This window comes from Crocodylus siamensis, chromosome 7 (assembly GCF_052110815.1).
Source record: "Crocodylus siamensis isolate JL-2025a chromosome 7, ASM5211081v1, whole genome shotgun sequence".
NCBI lineage: Eukaryota > Metazoa > Chordata > Crocodylia > Crocodylidae > Crocodylus > Crocodylus siamensis.
The window spans coordinates 23,948,038-23,962,341 of NC_143401.1; the positions used below are offsets into that span (position 1 = coordinate 23,948,038).

Here is a 14,304-nt window from a genome sequence, read left to right on the forward strand (position 1 = left end):
GTTTTCATCTATGAGGGATACTCCTGAACCCAAGCCCACTTCCATTTTGCACATCTGTCCATTTATTATTACAGCTGCAATCATCTCAGAACCTTGAGTTTCAACAGCACCAACATTTTGAATCAAATATAGTTTTTGTACCTCACATTCTAGGGAAGCTAATCTGTGAGTGGTTTGGGAGTGAATACACTTGCCACAGTCTTTTGGTCTCCCGGAACTGACCTTCAAGCAGCAAACCCCTCTATGGGGCCAAGCAGGCCATCCAGGAGATCACCGAACTCATGAAATTTGGCAAGGCAATGGAGCTCAGCCAGGTAATCTGCTATACCTTCATTGGCCTTTTGGTCCTGTTTAAAAAAATGAAATCTCTGCAGGGTAGCAGATGGCCTTGGGCAAAAATGTGCCTGAAACTATGAAATTAGTTCAGCATAAGACTTAGTGTTTGGTAAGGCAGGTGCTGTGAGCAAATGAACAATGGCAAATGTCTTGGTACCACATACTGTCAGGAGGATCGCACACTTCTGTTCTGGGTTTTCTACTTTGTTGGCTTCCAGGTAATAGGATTTCTGCATAAGAGTCCCAAGAAGCCAGCTGGCTCACATCAAATTCTTCTATATGCCCCAATGTAGCTGTTTTAACTAACATCAGCCATATACAGAGAAAAATAGAAGAAAAAAACCTTCCCTCTGATCACAAAACACAGCCTGGTCTCAGAATGTCATCCTCACAATCTAGGGGTGTCTTTTCAGCAAAGCATCCCATCCTTGTTGCCAGATGATATGTTATGAGTTAAGCAACAATACTCTGGACACTCCTGGGTTGAACTAACAGTTATTTACAGAAAAAGCTGCCTTAACCAGCACCTTACAAGGTGTCATGCTCTATTAACCTGTATGCCAGCTTGTAGGGTAAAAGCGAAACTGGAAGTGCCCACCGTGGCACATCTGGTTTCGCCAAGCCCTCATGGCGCGGGAAAAGCAGCCTGCGCTGCCAAGCCCCCACGGCCTGGGGCAAAGCAGGCTGTGTGGGGCCCACCTCTCTGTCCCTCGGGGCCTGCAGGAGGGACGGCGATGTGGTGGGAGGGGTAGCAACACCCCAGACCCAGCAGGAGAAGCAGTGGCCTGAACAGGCAAAGACACCTGTTTGGGCCTCTCAATTAACCAGAATATTTTGTTATCCAGCACCGCTCATTCCCCTTGGGTGCCGGATAACAACATTTTTGCTGTATCACTATAATTCTCTGGAATCATCATATCCAGGGTGGATCTTAACAATTGCCCTTGGTAGATGTATGCAGATCTTATACTTGCTCTGCCTCTGACTCAACCCATCCCAGTCCTGTGGAGGGAGGGGAATGAAGAATATGTCCTGGCTCCTCATGGCAGAGAACGTGGAGTCCCCAGTGCTGCAAAACTGCCACAAGCAAACTGAACCCTGCAGTGCTGAACATGAGGACTTTGGCCTTAAAGGGACAATGCAAGGAAAACACAATAAGGCACAACAGATTCTGCCTCCCAGCAGCTGCTTGCAGGGATAATAAGATCCTGTTGTGAATGCCCAGTATCTGCCCTAACCTGAGTCTTCTTCCTCCTGCATCCCTGCTATAAGCCTCTTGGAGCAGGCTAGTTCTGAGGTACACCCACTTCATGAGTATTTCCTCCTGGTGTGTGCTCCCAGAAATGGAGGTAGATGTAAACTTTCTACTGGCCCATTCCTGTGAATTTCTGAGAGAAGATGCACTGCAGAGATGGCAGTCTTAAAGATGGACTTGGGTGTCCTGTGAAGGCATGTGGCACAATGCAGAGGTCCTACAAGCAGTGTAGCCCCAGTAGCATGGTGTGCTTTATGTATGGTAAATTAACATACTGTGGTGTACCAAACAGTCATACCTTAAATAAACTCTAACTTAAAACACTGCAGAAATAGACACCTGAGGCCTCAACCAGACAAGCACAGATGTTTGGTTCCCCAGGGACAACTAGCAACAAGACACCTTGTGACACTTCTGGTTGTCCCTGGGGAATGCCTGTACCACACACCCTCTGGCACGCAGCAGGTTACCCCAGATGGGGCAGGAGAGGGTGAGACTAGCACAGTTGCTGGCCCCAGCAGCCCTACCTGGGGGCTGGGGAAGCTGCAGCCATGTCGCTCCTACAGCTTAGAGCCTGGCTTTTGGCCTTGAGTCTGCCATTTAGCTATGATTATTTTTTTTTTAGGAAAACAAGCTGCATCTTGGTTCTTAAGATGTTTAGCCTATAGCAGAATAGCTGAATAGTAACCCCAATATCACTTTCTTCCTGTAGTTATGTAGATTCCCTAGTCTCCTGCCTATTGAGAGCAAATATAACTATGGCCTTGTTTATACAAGCTGAAACTGGGGAAACAAATCTATTTTGTTACCATCTTCTAGTTCGCTCATGTTTTTGTTTGGCGGGTTTACACAAGTGCCCTTGTATCGACAGATGAACACACATCTGTATATACAAATTAAAACAGACATAAACTGGATCTAAGACATGTGGGAGCATGTCCTTTGTCACATACTAGGGGGGTTGTCGGCAGGCGGGTGAGGTGGAGGGAGGGGGAGAGTAAACAGGGGAAGGGGACCTGTGTTTCTGGAAGCATGAGGAGAGGGAGGGGAATCTACTTCCAGAATTAGGGCATGTAACTTATTCCCAGACCTGGCATTGTGTTAAATACTCCTGTTGTAGGACTTGAAATCAGTATCATAAAGTACATTGCCTCAAACACGTCTCCTGATTGTCGGGGAAAACCGAAGGATCGGGCCCCAAGGTCACGGTGGGCCGGGGTGGCAATTAGATACGGACAGGTGGGATTAGCGGCGTAGAGTCTGGAGTTAGGGACTCGGAGCGGATTGAGAAAGACAGACAGGTGAATTTATTTGACTTACGCTTCAGGCGTAGGCAGAAAGGTCTTCAGTTACAGTTGGAACACAAACAAACAATTAACAACAAAGGGGTCTGTTGGCCCACGAGGTTCAGTCCGAAGACCTAGTCCCAGGGCTGGTCAACAGCTCATAAATGGGGATTACAAACAACGAAACAAACAATAAAACGAACTGTAACACGGTGATGATGAACCGCGTGACGCCAGTCCACAGCAATGGACAAATCGGGTGGTCGAATGAGAAAAGCTGAGGTCAGTAGCCAGAAGGTGATGCAGTGGAGACGTCAGTTGGAGGGATGAGCAGAGTCGTAGGTGGTGAAGAAAGCCAAGGTCTATGATCCAGAACCGGGTTAAACAAAGTCCATAGGGTGATCCGAAATCGTAAGCCGTTAATCAGTTCGAAAGGTAAGTCAGGAAGCCAGATGAACGTAGTCAAAACCGTAATACAATAAGCAATATGAAGCCACCGAAGGAGGAGATCAATAGGCCCTGAAGCCTGACTCAGAGAACAGTCCCTGCAGCAGCAGCCTCTGTCTCTGGTCCACGCGATCTCCCCCCGAGGGAGGGGCTCACAGAACTTTTATATCAATTTAGTAGCCAATCAACGTGCTCTCCGCAGAGAAATTTCTAGTCCGATTACCTCATGTCAGGTTCTGACTGAGCATGCTCTCAGTCAGGAGCTGACACAATCTGAGCATGTCTGTGGGGAAAGTAGGTCAACAATGATTGACAGCTCCGCAGGTCACCCAGGGGGCAAGGACTGGGTGAGCCTTGGAAATTTCCACTCACAGCTTCAAACTGCGCATGTCAGTTTAACCTCTTCTGTACTGGCAGCACACACTTAAAAAATTTCCATGACACTGATAAAAAGCCACCTTGTTAGCTAGTATGTGTCTTGAGGGTGGAAAGACCAAAAGAACAGTCAAATTCTGATTGCCAGACTTTTTTCAGGTGGGGGGAAGAGAAGGGGCAAGTTGCAACTAAACTGAAAACCCCATGGCTTGTCTTTCTTCATTAAAGCTAGTTAGAGCTTGAAACTTTTTCTTCCAATACCTGTTTAGAGAACAAACAGGCATGGAGGGGATGGAGAAATACATAGAAAAGAGTGGTTTAGGAGCCTTTCTCCTTCTTAGGGTGGTAGATTTAAGTGGACAAAAATTTCATGTCACCCCAGTGCAGCCCTTCGAGTGGGTGGAGGACTGTCAGTTTTCTCAGTACTTAAACCCTCACAATGTTCTGTGTGCTATTATCTGTGTTTCAATCACTCTGAAAATTTTTATACAAAGCACCATTTTGGTGCCCAGTAACATGGTATTTCTGACACTAATACTTCATCATATACAGGTCACCTGGGCTCATTTAACACCTTAGGCACTTATCTTTGTGATACTTGTCTGCTGTTGGCAGGCAAAGAAATGCCAAGCTTGAACGCCTATACCTACACTGAGTTGGGCATGGCAATGGGTAAAGCACCTGAGAGTCCTGTTAGTCCCACTTTCTTCTAGCTTTCATTAGCATCCTAGAAATGATAAAGAGCTCTTGATGCACAGTCTGTCTCTTAGACTTCTAATAGTAGGTAGACAATAGAAGCTGTGTACAACAGTTTAGTCTCAGCACTCCAGTATATCCCCAGAACAGTCATAGCACAAGCAGCAACGAAACAACCTCCACTCTGCTGTCTCCATATTTTTTTGTCCTGCCACAGAAGCACAGGTCCCTTCTCTTCTTCACCTGTATCGTTCATGGCTTCCAGTGAGCCTCTACTAGCATACAATTTGTATGACTTTATAGTTTTCCTTCCTATTTTGCTCTACTTCTCAATCTCAGGACCTCCCCCCATGTATGTGTGAGCCTGGCTTGCATGTCTTGGCAAATTTATTCTTACACTGGAAAAAAAACCGGGGCTCTTGTCTAAGTTTTTCTTTCCTTTCTTTTTTTTGTCAAAAACTGTTCCAAAAACACAGATTTCAAATATAGCTTCTAATGATGAGCATGTCTGTTCCTGAGCACTTATGTGAGCTGCCTTAAGTCTCACTTCAGAAGTGACACATTCTCTCTTCCATCTGGAATCCATGTTTCACACTTCTGAAACTGCAAGGATCCCGTTCAGTCACTCAACATCACCAGCCACTCTGAAAATGTGTATCCAAAAGCTTTTCTAGGGTTTCATCCCGTTCCTCTTAATTTCAATGGGAATAGTATCTCATACCAACAAGATGAGGCTGTCTGACATTTTTCAGCAGTTGGGGCTGTATCTCCATGGGCTACAGGCTCCCCAGGCCACACACTGCATGGATTCCCTAGCAGTGTCCCCACCCCCACCCCCACACACTCCCCTTCCCCACCATGAGCCACTCTGAGCTCCTGCTGCCACATGGGCTTTCCTGACCCATACACCCATGAATTCCCCTGTCATGCAGGCTTCCCTTGTTGTGCACCCCACCCACCTTGCACTCCCCTCCCTCTTTGTATGAGCCTCCTTTAGTTCCTACCACGGTGTGGGGCCATCTAGATCCCTGAGCTCCAGGCTCCCCAGAACTTGCTGTCCTGCCCCTGGGCTGGGGACAGGAAGAGGGTCCAGCAGCAATAGCTGTAGTTGGAGAGGGGGCTGGCATTTGGAAGGTAGGCTGGGGGATGCAATTTAACCCCTTTCAGGCCATCAGTTGGGCAACCCTTCAATAAAACAACTCCAGTTCTTTCCAAATTTGTCAATATTCCTTGAAGTGTAGCATTAAAGAGCAGATCAGTTCTTAGCCAACTTGGTACACCAAAAATTTAGCACTTGCCTTCTCACATGCTGAACCTGGAAGAAGCTATTGGTCTCAACTTGGCTACTTACTAAAATAAGTCCAAACATATTTCATAATTGCAATGCTTTTATTAAGCTTGTTACACATGTAATACAATAAATCCAGGTGTGGGGAAATATACAGTATGGTGCATGTTATAAATAGATTTCTAAAATATGAGTACATTTAATATAATGTCATAATACAAAAAAAGGAGTAATTTGCTTTATAAAACAAGTTACATAAATGTGAAGGTAAGTGTTATAAACTGGGATTTTGACCCCCATCTACAGCACTTTGGGCCTTATCCAGCACTGATTCACATCCCATGAAGTCAGCAGGATCATGCAGGATGTATCTCAATGCAAGTTTTGGCTTACGTGCTTATGAAGAAATACCGACTATTCACAGAATAATCATGCTTTAAATCTCTGCAGCTTTTTGGTGAAGCTGCAAAGATATACAGTGAGGAACAGAAACCCAGAATGGTGGCAGAGACAGCACAACTGAAATATGTTGTAACTGCTGTTTTGGGGGTGGTCAGATTGGAACAGCAAAGGCCTGATTTTTAAGTAGGTTCTAAGCATAAACAGTTCTGTAAAACTAGCTTTTGGACTTTTTAACTTGAAAATCAGGCCCAGGTTGCCTTTAGTTGGCCACACAAATTAAAGGTCATTTTTGGAATCTTTTACATGTTTTGGTCTATGTGTCTAAACAGCCTTGGATTTTTTAAAAATGGCTGTTCCTCCTTGGATCATGTCATGCATGTACACAATTCAAGCCAAATGTCTTCTTCCAACATGTTTTTGCATGTTCTGAATGAAAGGAGGACTGAACTCACTCCCCCCCCCCAGTTGCAAGTAAATTTGGATTCAGATCTGTATCTTTGACTTCTAAACCCAGACAAACCACTTGCATTTAATAGCTTGTTTTCTCTACCTCCCCAACAACTTGTTCACATGCTCTAAATCTGAACCTTATCTGAGCTGGAGTTTGGCTAGCTCTCCTTGTTTCCAATTTTAGCTGTGCAAATAGGCAGAATTACATGAACTCACACCAGAGATTCTGTCATTTAGAGACTTCCTAGTTCTATAGATCTGGAAGTCCTAGATAAGTAAAGGCAAATCAGTTAAGCTTTTGGATACTTATTCAAATTTTGAGTCTTCTGAAATTTGCTTAGCTCTGTTGGTTTATCAATCTCCTAGAGTTCTAGAGCAGGTCAGATTTCTAAATTCCTGTCTGCGATTCTTTAACTTTGAGGCTTGCTTGACAAGTAGCTCTGCAACATGATTCTAATGTTGCAACATGCAATAAGCAGAAACTAGTTTTCTAAACTTCTACCCCACATGCATGACCCCTTGGACCAAAAGTTGTGTGCTTCCTGGAATGCTACTGTAGCCATGGCTTCCCTGGGAACCTTCTCAGTATGGTCTGACTGTCTCTTAAGACTGTTCGATGGTGGACATTGGATGACTGGCAACAGTCCAGCTGTGTATGGTCTAAGAACTCTAAGGTAATGAACAGAGTGGAAAGAGTATAGCCCCTAGGAGGAAACAGAAGTGACTTGTAAAAAACATGTCTATCTTATTGACTTTCTTTTCAGCTCCTGGCTTCCCAGATCTTTCGGAAAGAGCTCTAAGCCTGTGCTCAATCCAGGAGACTGCAGGGTTTAGCTAATCTGTCCAGTGTATGAGCCTGTCCCAAAACCTTTGGCACCTGGCACTTGAACAAGCAAGTAGTCTCGTAAAGCCAAAATCCTTGATTTAGACTGCCCAGAACTTTTTTGTTTTAGATGAGGACCTGAGTTTGGCTCCCAAGAGAAAACTAGTCACCTGGCTTTTCAAAACCATGGGTGCCTAAATAATCAAGGTTCATTGTGAGTGTTCCCTCAAAACTTGAAGATAAGGCTGTTTATTTAAGTGTCTTTTGGGCCCCAGTGACCTCAGTATTGGTGTAATCTCCTGTCTACCTGGAGATCTGCTGAATTTACTGGGGCTTCACTGAGATAAAGTGGGTTGCATGTACTGGATTGGGTCTTAAACATTGTTTTGAATATAGTTTTAGAAAATCTTAGCTTTCAGAGACTCAGTGATTGCCTGGGTTTCATTAACATTTCCTTGCCAATCACAGATGGGCAATGACTGTTTCAGAATGTGAATGTGGTTTAGATATGTATGCAGCTTAGATATGTGTGCAGTAAAACTCCCTTGAGCCTGACACCCCACAACCAGCAACTTCTACCATATGCAAAGAGTCTATGACATTTTTGTAAGCTCAAGAATGTTTCCACTGGAGAAAGACTTCAGAGAACAAGGATACAGAACAAGTAGCAGCACTCAAATATCTGTCCATAGCCCAGAAAAGAGGTTTCACAGCACACGCTAAGCATACCTGCTATTTCTGTTGCTGTGACCAGTAATTATGCTTCTGATATGTAGCTTTGTTTTTAAGCACACTCTAGACTGGAGAGCAAAGCCATACAGAGCCAAACATGCCACTCTTCAACAAACCTTTCTCTACCTCCCTACTTTCTACTCTTTCTCTTCCTTCCATGACACAGCCTGGAAAATATAGGTGCATCCCAGGGCTTGTGGTTTAGAGTCCAGTAATGTTCTTCTCTGAAACAAGAAAGTGCAGGAGATTAGAAAGAGACCCTGCTGCCTTTACCCAGCTGACAGCTTTTCAGTGGTGGAAACAAAGTGTGAGCTCCCTCTTTTTCCCCTTTTAATTTAACTAAAGGGAAGTTGTCAGGTAACAAGACAAAGGTCTGTCTGAGCCTAGCAGACCTGCAAGGTTAAAGCACAACAGTTTCCATAACCATGGGCACGCAAAAGTGATGTTGCCAGAATCTCATCTGGCTGACTCTACCCCACCAAACTGAATGACCAGGTGCCCAATTACACAGCTGAGTTAAGTGGTGGGGCTTCACTGCTAATACTGCATTCATATGTCTAGAGAACATAGCAAGACAGACCCTTCCTGCTCTGCCACCACTGCCCAATATCATTTGGAGGTCTTAAATTCCATTTATAAGGTCACTGACCATACCTAAGCCTGGCCCTGCTATTCCACTCTGTCATACCAGTAGCCAGATTTGGAGTCAGGCAGGAATTTTTCCTGTATGTTAGAGGCCCAGATTATGAGATTTTTGCCTTCCACTGTACTGTGGGGCTCAGACCTTTTCCCAGGATTGTTTAAGTATATACTGAGCAAGTACTTCCCTGCCATTGCTGTAACAGGGCATTTTATAGGTGGTTGGTTTGTTTTGTTTTGTGATGGTGTTGCTGATCCTGTTCCTTGTAGCTTTAAGTGAGGGTGTGAAGTAATGATTTTCATTCTGGAACAGGAGAAGGTGTAATTTCTAGACTGCCTGCAACTGCAGGAGACTAGACTTGATATCCTAGAAAGCCTCTTTCCAACCTTGTGTTCCTACAAATGGGTTCTTGAACTTGATGTAGGAATTTCTGGGAGAAATTCTCTGGCTTCTGCTATGCAACCCCTCTCCCCTGGTCTTTTTCTTACCTTGTTCCACTCCATCCAGATTATCAGAGAGGCCAGATGTTTTCATTCTTTGTGCTGTGCCCCAGCACTATCATAGAGTTCCTTTCTGTCTTCCTCAGATCTGAAGACATAATATCTGGCCTAAACAAATGGAAAAATGCTATTAATGTTTATAGCACTTGGAACACATGGTGGCATGCTTTTGCACATGTTACCTAGTGTGCAGGCATACATATCTGAGCTACACCCAGCTCTATTATTTCCTCCCGCCTAAATTTACAAAACGGAGGCTTTCACAATACTTGGGGCAGCTTCCAAAAAAGAGAGAGGTATAAAATACATTGCTTAGCACTGAGTCCCAGCATAACAGAAAGAACTGTGAAAATATGGCTGTGTGTGAGAATAAGCAGTGTTTGACCCCCAGAGGTTGATGGATGGTGGGGAAATTACAGGGAGAGTTGCCTTTTAAAAATCTAGCACTTTTTAGTGGGTAGGAAATAAGGTGTTGAGAAACAAAGTCAATTATCTGTGCTAGGCAGGGCAGATTAGCACCTTAGACCTTTATAGAATGGTGTGCTATTCAGGAAGTTTGCCTTGCTTCCATGTCAAGGCCAAGGCTACTGGTGAGAAGCAGGACCTGCCCATATGCTCCTGCACTGCGTATGCCCATTCCTGGATGTGAGGCAATGTAGATGCCTCAAAATGATCCGGTGTCCTCTTCCCAGTGGCACTTTCAGGCACACTCATCAGCACAGAGCTGCTCTATGGATACTCAATTGCCTTGTTCCAACAGAAGCCCACTCCCATTGACTGCAAATAGACAAACCCTTATTTCTGAATCTAAAACACACTGCAAATCTATGGAAGGATTCCCTTTGATTTTAGTAAACTTTAGATTAGGCCCTGTGGGCTAGTAAAAGATCAAGGGTAGAGCTTGCCAAAATACTCTGAATCACATTTTATGGTGATTTTAAAAAAAATCTTTTCTTGCAAATAGTTTTTGCCATTAAGGAATTATTTGTGAGTTTCTAAACCCAAAATACTGAAATGGTTATAGATAATGGATCATTGCTGAAAATCGTCATTTGGGTATCTGACATAAAGATTTTTATTAAATTGTAAAGGGTAAATGTAAAATTAATCTGTTTTTAAAATCTTCAAAATAAGCACAATGATTTCCTACTTTATTTTACTGAAGCTGGTTATTATCATTCATGTCTTGCCCAAGAGACTAGGTTCCCATATGAGCAGGAGCATAAAGTATCACACAGGGCCTGTTCCCAGGGTCATTCCCAACCTCTGGCTGTGTGCCACCATAACTGGGAGGTCAATTTGTATGGAACTGCATAGACCACCCCAACTCATTGTCCACAGTGTAGCCATTTTTTTTTGGTTGTTACCAAAGAGTGAGGAATTAGGAATGACAACTTAGCAAACAAAGAGGTTTTAACAACCCCAACTCAGCCTAGTTCTACTAAGCTACATTAGCATCTCTATGTATACATACATGGAGAAATCCTAAGTGATGAGGTTGTAAAAGACCATGGGGTTCCTGATCCCTCAGAACTTCACAGCTCATATTCATCTCTAGAAAGAATTAGCAAGGGAGGAACCGAGAACATGTTTTGTTAAGAGGGGTCCTTCAGAAAAGCTCAGGTCTTTCTGGGAACTGTCTGGGTGGGTCCATTGCTTTTCATATATATGACTGCTTCTGGGTTATAGCCAGAACTAGAAACACATAGCAGGAGATCAATCATAAGTAAAACTGTGTTCATGGTATATCTAGCTCCTCCAACAGCAAGAAGGATTAGAGATAGCAGGTGCATCTAAATATGTTGTTACTGTGCAGTCATTTAGTACTTGCTTTAGCAAGTACAGCAAGTACTAAGTGACTACATAGTAACTGGCATTACTTGGCACCACACAGGTCGTTTCTGACCCTACTGCACCATAGCAACGAGCTACTGCACAGTAGCATCATAGTTCATGCCCACCAATTCTACACAGCCATAGCGATGAGCTACATTGGCATAGCTCATCGCTACAACAACACAGCATCTCATGTAGACATGCACACTGAGAAAGACCCCATTCTGCCATCCTGTCTGTCCTCAGAATGGGCTAGGGAAGATCAAGACACAGAGGGATGAAGCTGAAAATCTTAGGCAACACTACCTACCCTGAGGATGAGAGTTCTGGGTGCTGCACTTCAACAAGGATGTGGAAAAAATTGAGAGGGTCCAGAGAAGATCAGGGACTTGCAAGACAAGCCATATGAGGAGAGGCTGACGGACTTGAGCCTCCTCAGCCTGTAGAAGAGAAGGCTGAGAGGGGACTTGGTAACAGCTTATCACTATATCAGGGGAGTACATCAAGAACTTGGTGAACAGCTTCTACCCCCGGGGAAGACCAAGAGCAATGGATATAAACTCCTGGAAGGTCACTTCAGGCTTAATTCCAGGAAAACCTCCTTCACAGTCAGGGTGTCCAGACTGTGGAATAAATTTCCTCCAGTGGTGGTACAATTGCCTACCCTGGAAATCTTCAAAAGGGGACTGGACAGTCACTTCACTGGGGTCACTTGACCCCAGTTGTCTTTTCCTGCTTAGTGCAAGGGGACTGGACCCAATGACCTACAAGGTCCCTTCCAGCTCCTAACAATCTATGAATCTATGAACAAGGGGAGAACTTAGATGAAGTCACAGACCACTCTCAAAACCTCATGCTCTGATACCAGGCCAACGGAAGGGTAGCAAAAATACAGAGGCACATTCCCGAAGCATTTCCAGTCTGACTCTTGCATCCAGGACTGAGCTCTCTCATTAAGATCTGAAATACCACCAGAATGTTCATCTGTTGCCTAGAGCCAATTCTTGATGTTCTGAAGTTCATTCATTGCTTAAGAAAATCTTAGAACAGTAAGATCAGCCCAAGCAAAACTGGTTGGGAAACACCTCTTCTCTCAAACTAGGGACAGACATTCAAAAAGCTGGAGCCTGAATTCATTCAATCTTTGCAGGTTAATCTAACCTGGGTAGAATTTGAACCAATTTGCAAGTGAACAGACATTCATTTTTAACTCTGCATGCAAGTCTATGCCTGCAGTGGCTCAGGCCAGAAGCTGCAGCACACTAGAGCATGCCCTCAGCTGGAGAGGAACTAAGCTAAGGGCAGGCCTGAGTATGACTGGGGAGGGGTTGAAACCCCCATCCTGGCCTGCAGGGTTTCCAGCCAGAGTCTGCATGGAGGGGGGAAGTTGCCCCTATCAGGGGTGCCCATCCCCCACCCCCACTCACTTGCTGGCTGGCAGCAAGAGTGGGTGCATGGCCAGACCTCAGTAGCCAGAGAGGAAACATGGATTTAACACCACCATTGCAGAGGAGGCAGTGCTTGTGTACCCAGGGCCGTGGCAGCCAGACTCCAGTAGCCTGAAGGGGAAGTGGGGGGAGAGTTTAATCCCCCCCATAGCAGTCAGCAGTGGCATGGGCATCAACATGGTGCCCTGGGCCGAGTCCTTCTGAGGAGTGGCCAGCCAGCCTTGGGGAGGGGGGTTGTGACCTGGCTGTGGGGATGGGGAGTCAGGGCTAGTTATGGAGCCTGACTTATCACTGCCTCTGGCTGCGGCAGTGCAGTCCAGGCTGGGGTGGCTGCAGGGACCAAGGGTCAGCACCTGTCGCCTCCCATCTCCAGTCCCACATGGGGGCCGCAGTTTGCAGCTGGGCCGTAACTGCAGTGCAGCTCCCCACCACCACTGCCTCCCAGTGGTGGCAGAGCAAATTATCATGGCAGGCAGAGGTGAAGCACCTGTCACCCATCACCTGCTCGGGGTGGGCTGCTGCAGGCCAGGGGCATGAGCAGTGGGGCGGGGAAGGCAATGAATTGCTACAATCCAGTCTGACCTGGATCTGCAGCCCAGGAGTGCAGCCCAGTCTGATCCGGCCAAGCCTGTACCCTGGGGCATAGGCAGCAACTGGCCCACTACAGCCCACCCCGAACACCCAGGTGCCGCCATGAGCAGGCAGCAGCTGACATGTACCTCACCTCTGTCCACTGTGATGGTCTGCTCCACCACCACCACCTGGAGAGGGAGGGGTAAGCTACCGCAGGTCAGTTGCTGCCTACGCCCCTGAGCCATAGGATCAGGCCAGACTGGGCTGCAGTCCTGGGCCGCAGTCCTGGGCCGCAGAGCTGGGCTGAACCAGACTGTGGAGGTCCATTGCCTCCCCTCACCACTGCCCATGCCCCTGCCCCACAGAAGCCCACCCTGAGTGCCCAGTGCCATCACAAGCAGGCAGCAGGTGACAGTGCTTCACCTCCACCTACTGTGATAGTTTGCTACACCACTGCTGGGAGAGGGTGGGGGCAGGGGCAATGTGTAGGGGGTGCACATGGGTGCACATGCACCCCCTGAGCGTGGCATTGCGCCCCCTGCAAAAAGGTGCCACTGACACTGTCAGCAGTGGCCAGCAGGCGGTCAGCAATCCCCGCTGGCTGCTGCTGACAATGCTGGTGGCACCTGCAGGTGGTTGCCAAACCCTGGTCAACGTTCACACACACACACACACCCTGCTGCCACCAGTGCCGCCAGCGGCTGCAGGAGCTCCCCGCTCACAGCCACCATGCTCCTGCCACCACCACACTCCCACGGCCACCAGCACAGCTGTGCTCCCTCAGCTGCCAGGGGCAGGGAGCCATACTGGAGCTACAGCCTACCTGCAAGCAATGGCCCTCACATGGGGCTGGAGGTGGGAGGCAGCAGGTGCTGATCCCCACCCACTACGGCTGCCCCAACCTGGACTGCACTGCTGCAGTGGAAGGCAGCAGTGAGTCAGGCTCCATAACTAGCCCCAGCTGCCCCTAACCCCTGCAACCAGGTCACATTCCCCCTGCCCCCCGCCCCATGCCCACACTACCCCCCCACCCCCCAGCAACGGGGGGATTAAACTCCTGCTTCCCTTCAGGCTACTGGGATCTTGCCCCACCCCCGCTCCTGCCACTGGAGCAGCAAGGCGGGTGGGGGGCTGGGAATGCCTGGCAAAGGCTGCTGTCCCCTTGCCAGACAGACCTAGCAACACTCCAGAACAGGGTTTCCCACCCCCACCCCTTT

The 14,304-nt window shown here is 46.9% G+C and overlaps 1 protein-coding gene across 3 annotated transcripts in view; it reads right to left on the bottom strand.

The window, feature by feature from the left end:
• Nucleotides 1–5,771: 5,771 nt before the first annotated feature.
• Nucleotides 5,772–14,304, bottom strand: part of LOC149859608 (uncharacterized) — a 62,999-nt gene continuing 54,466 nt past the window's right edge. For all 3 annotated transcript variants that reach the window (XM_090057764.1, XM_090057763.1, XM_090057762.1), the window contains 2 exons: nucleotides 9,219–9,338; nucleotides 5,772–8,314 (listed from right to left, as the gene is read on the bottom strand). In XM_090057764.1, coding sequence (XP_089913890.1) covers nucleotides 9,261–9,338 — 78 coding nt within the window. In that variant the 3' untranslated portion in view covers nucleotides 5,772–8,314; nucleotides 9,219–9,260. The remainder of the gene's footprint in view (nucleotides 8,315–9,218; nucleotides 9,339–14,304) is intronic.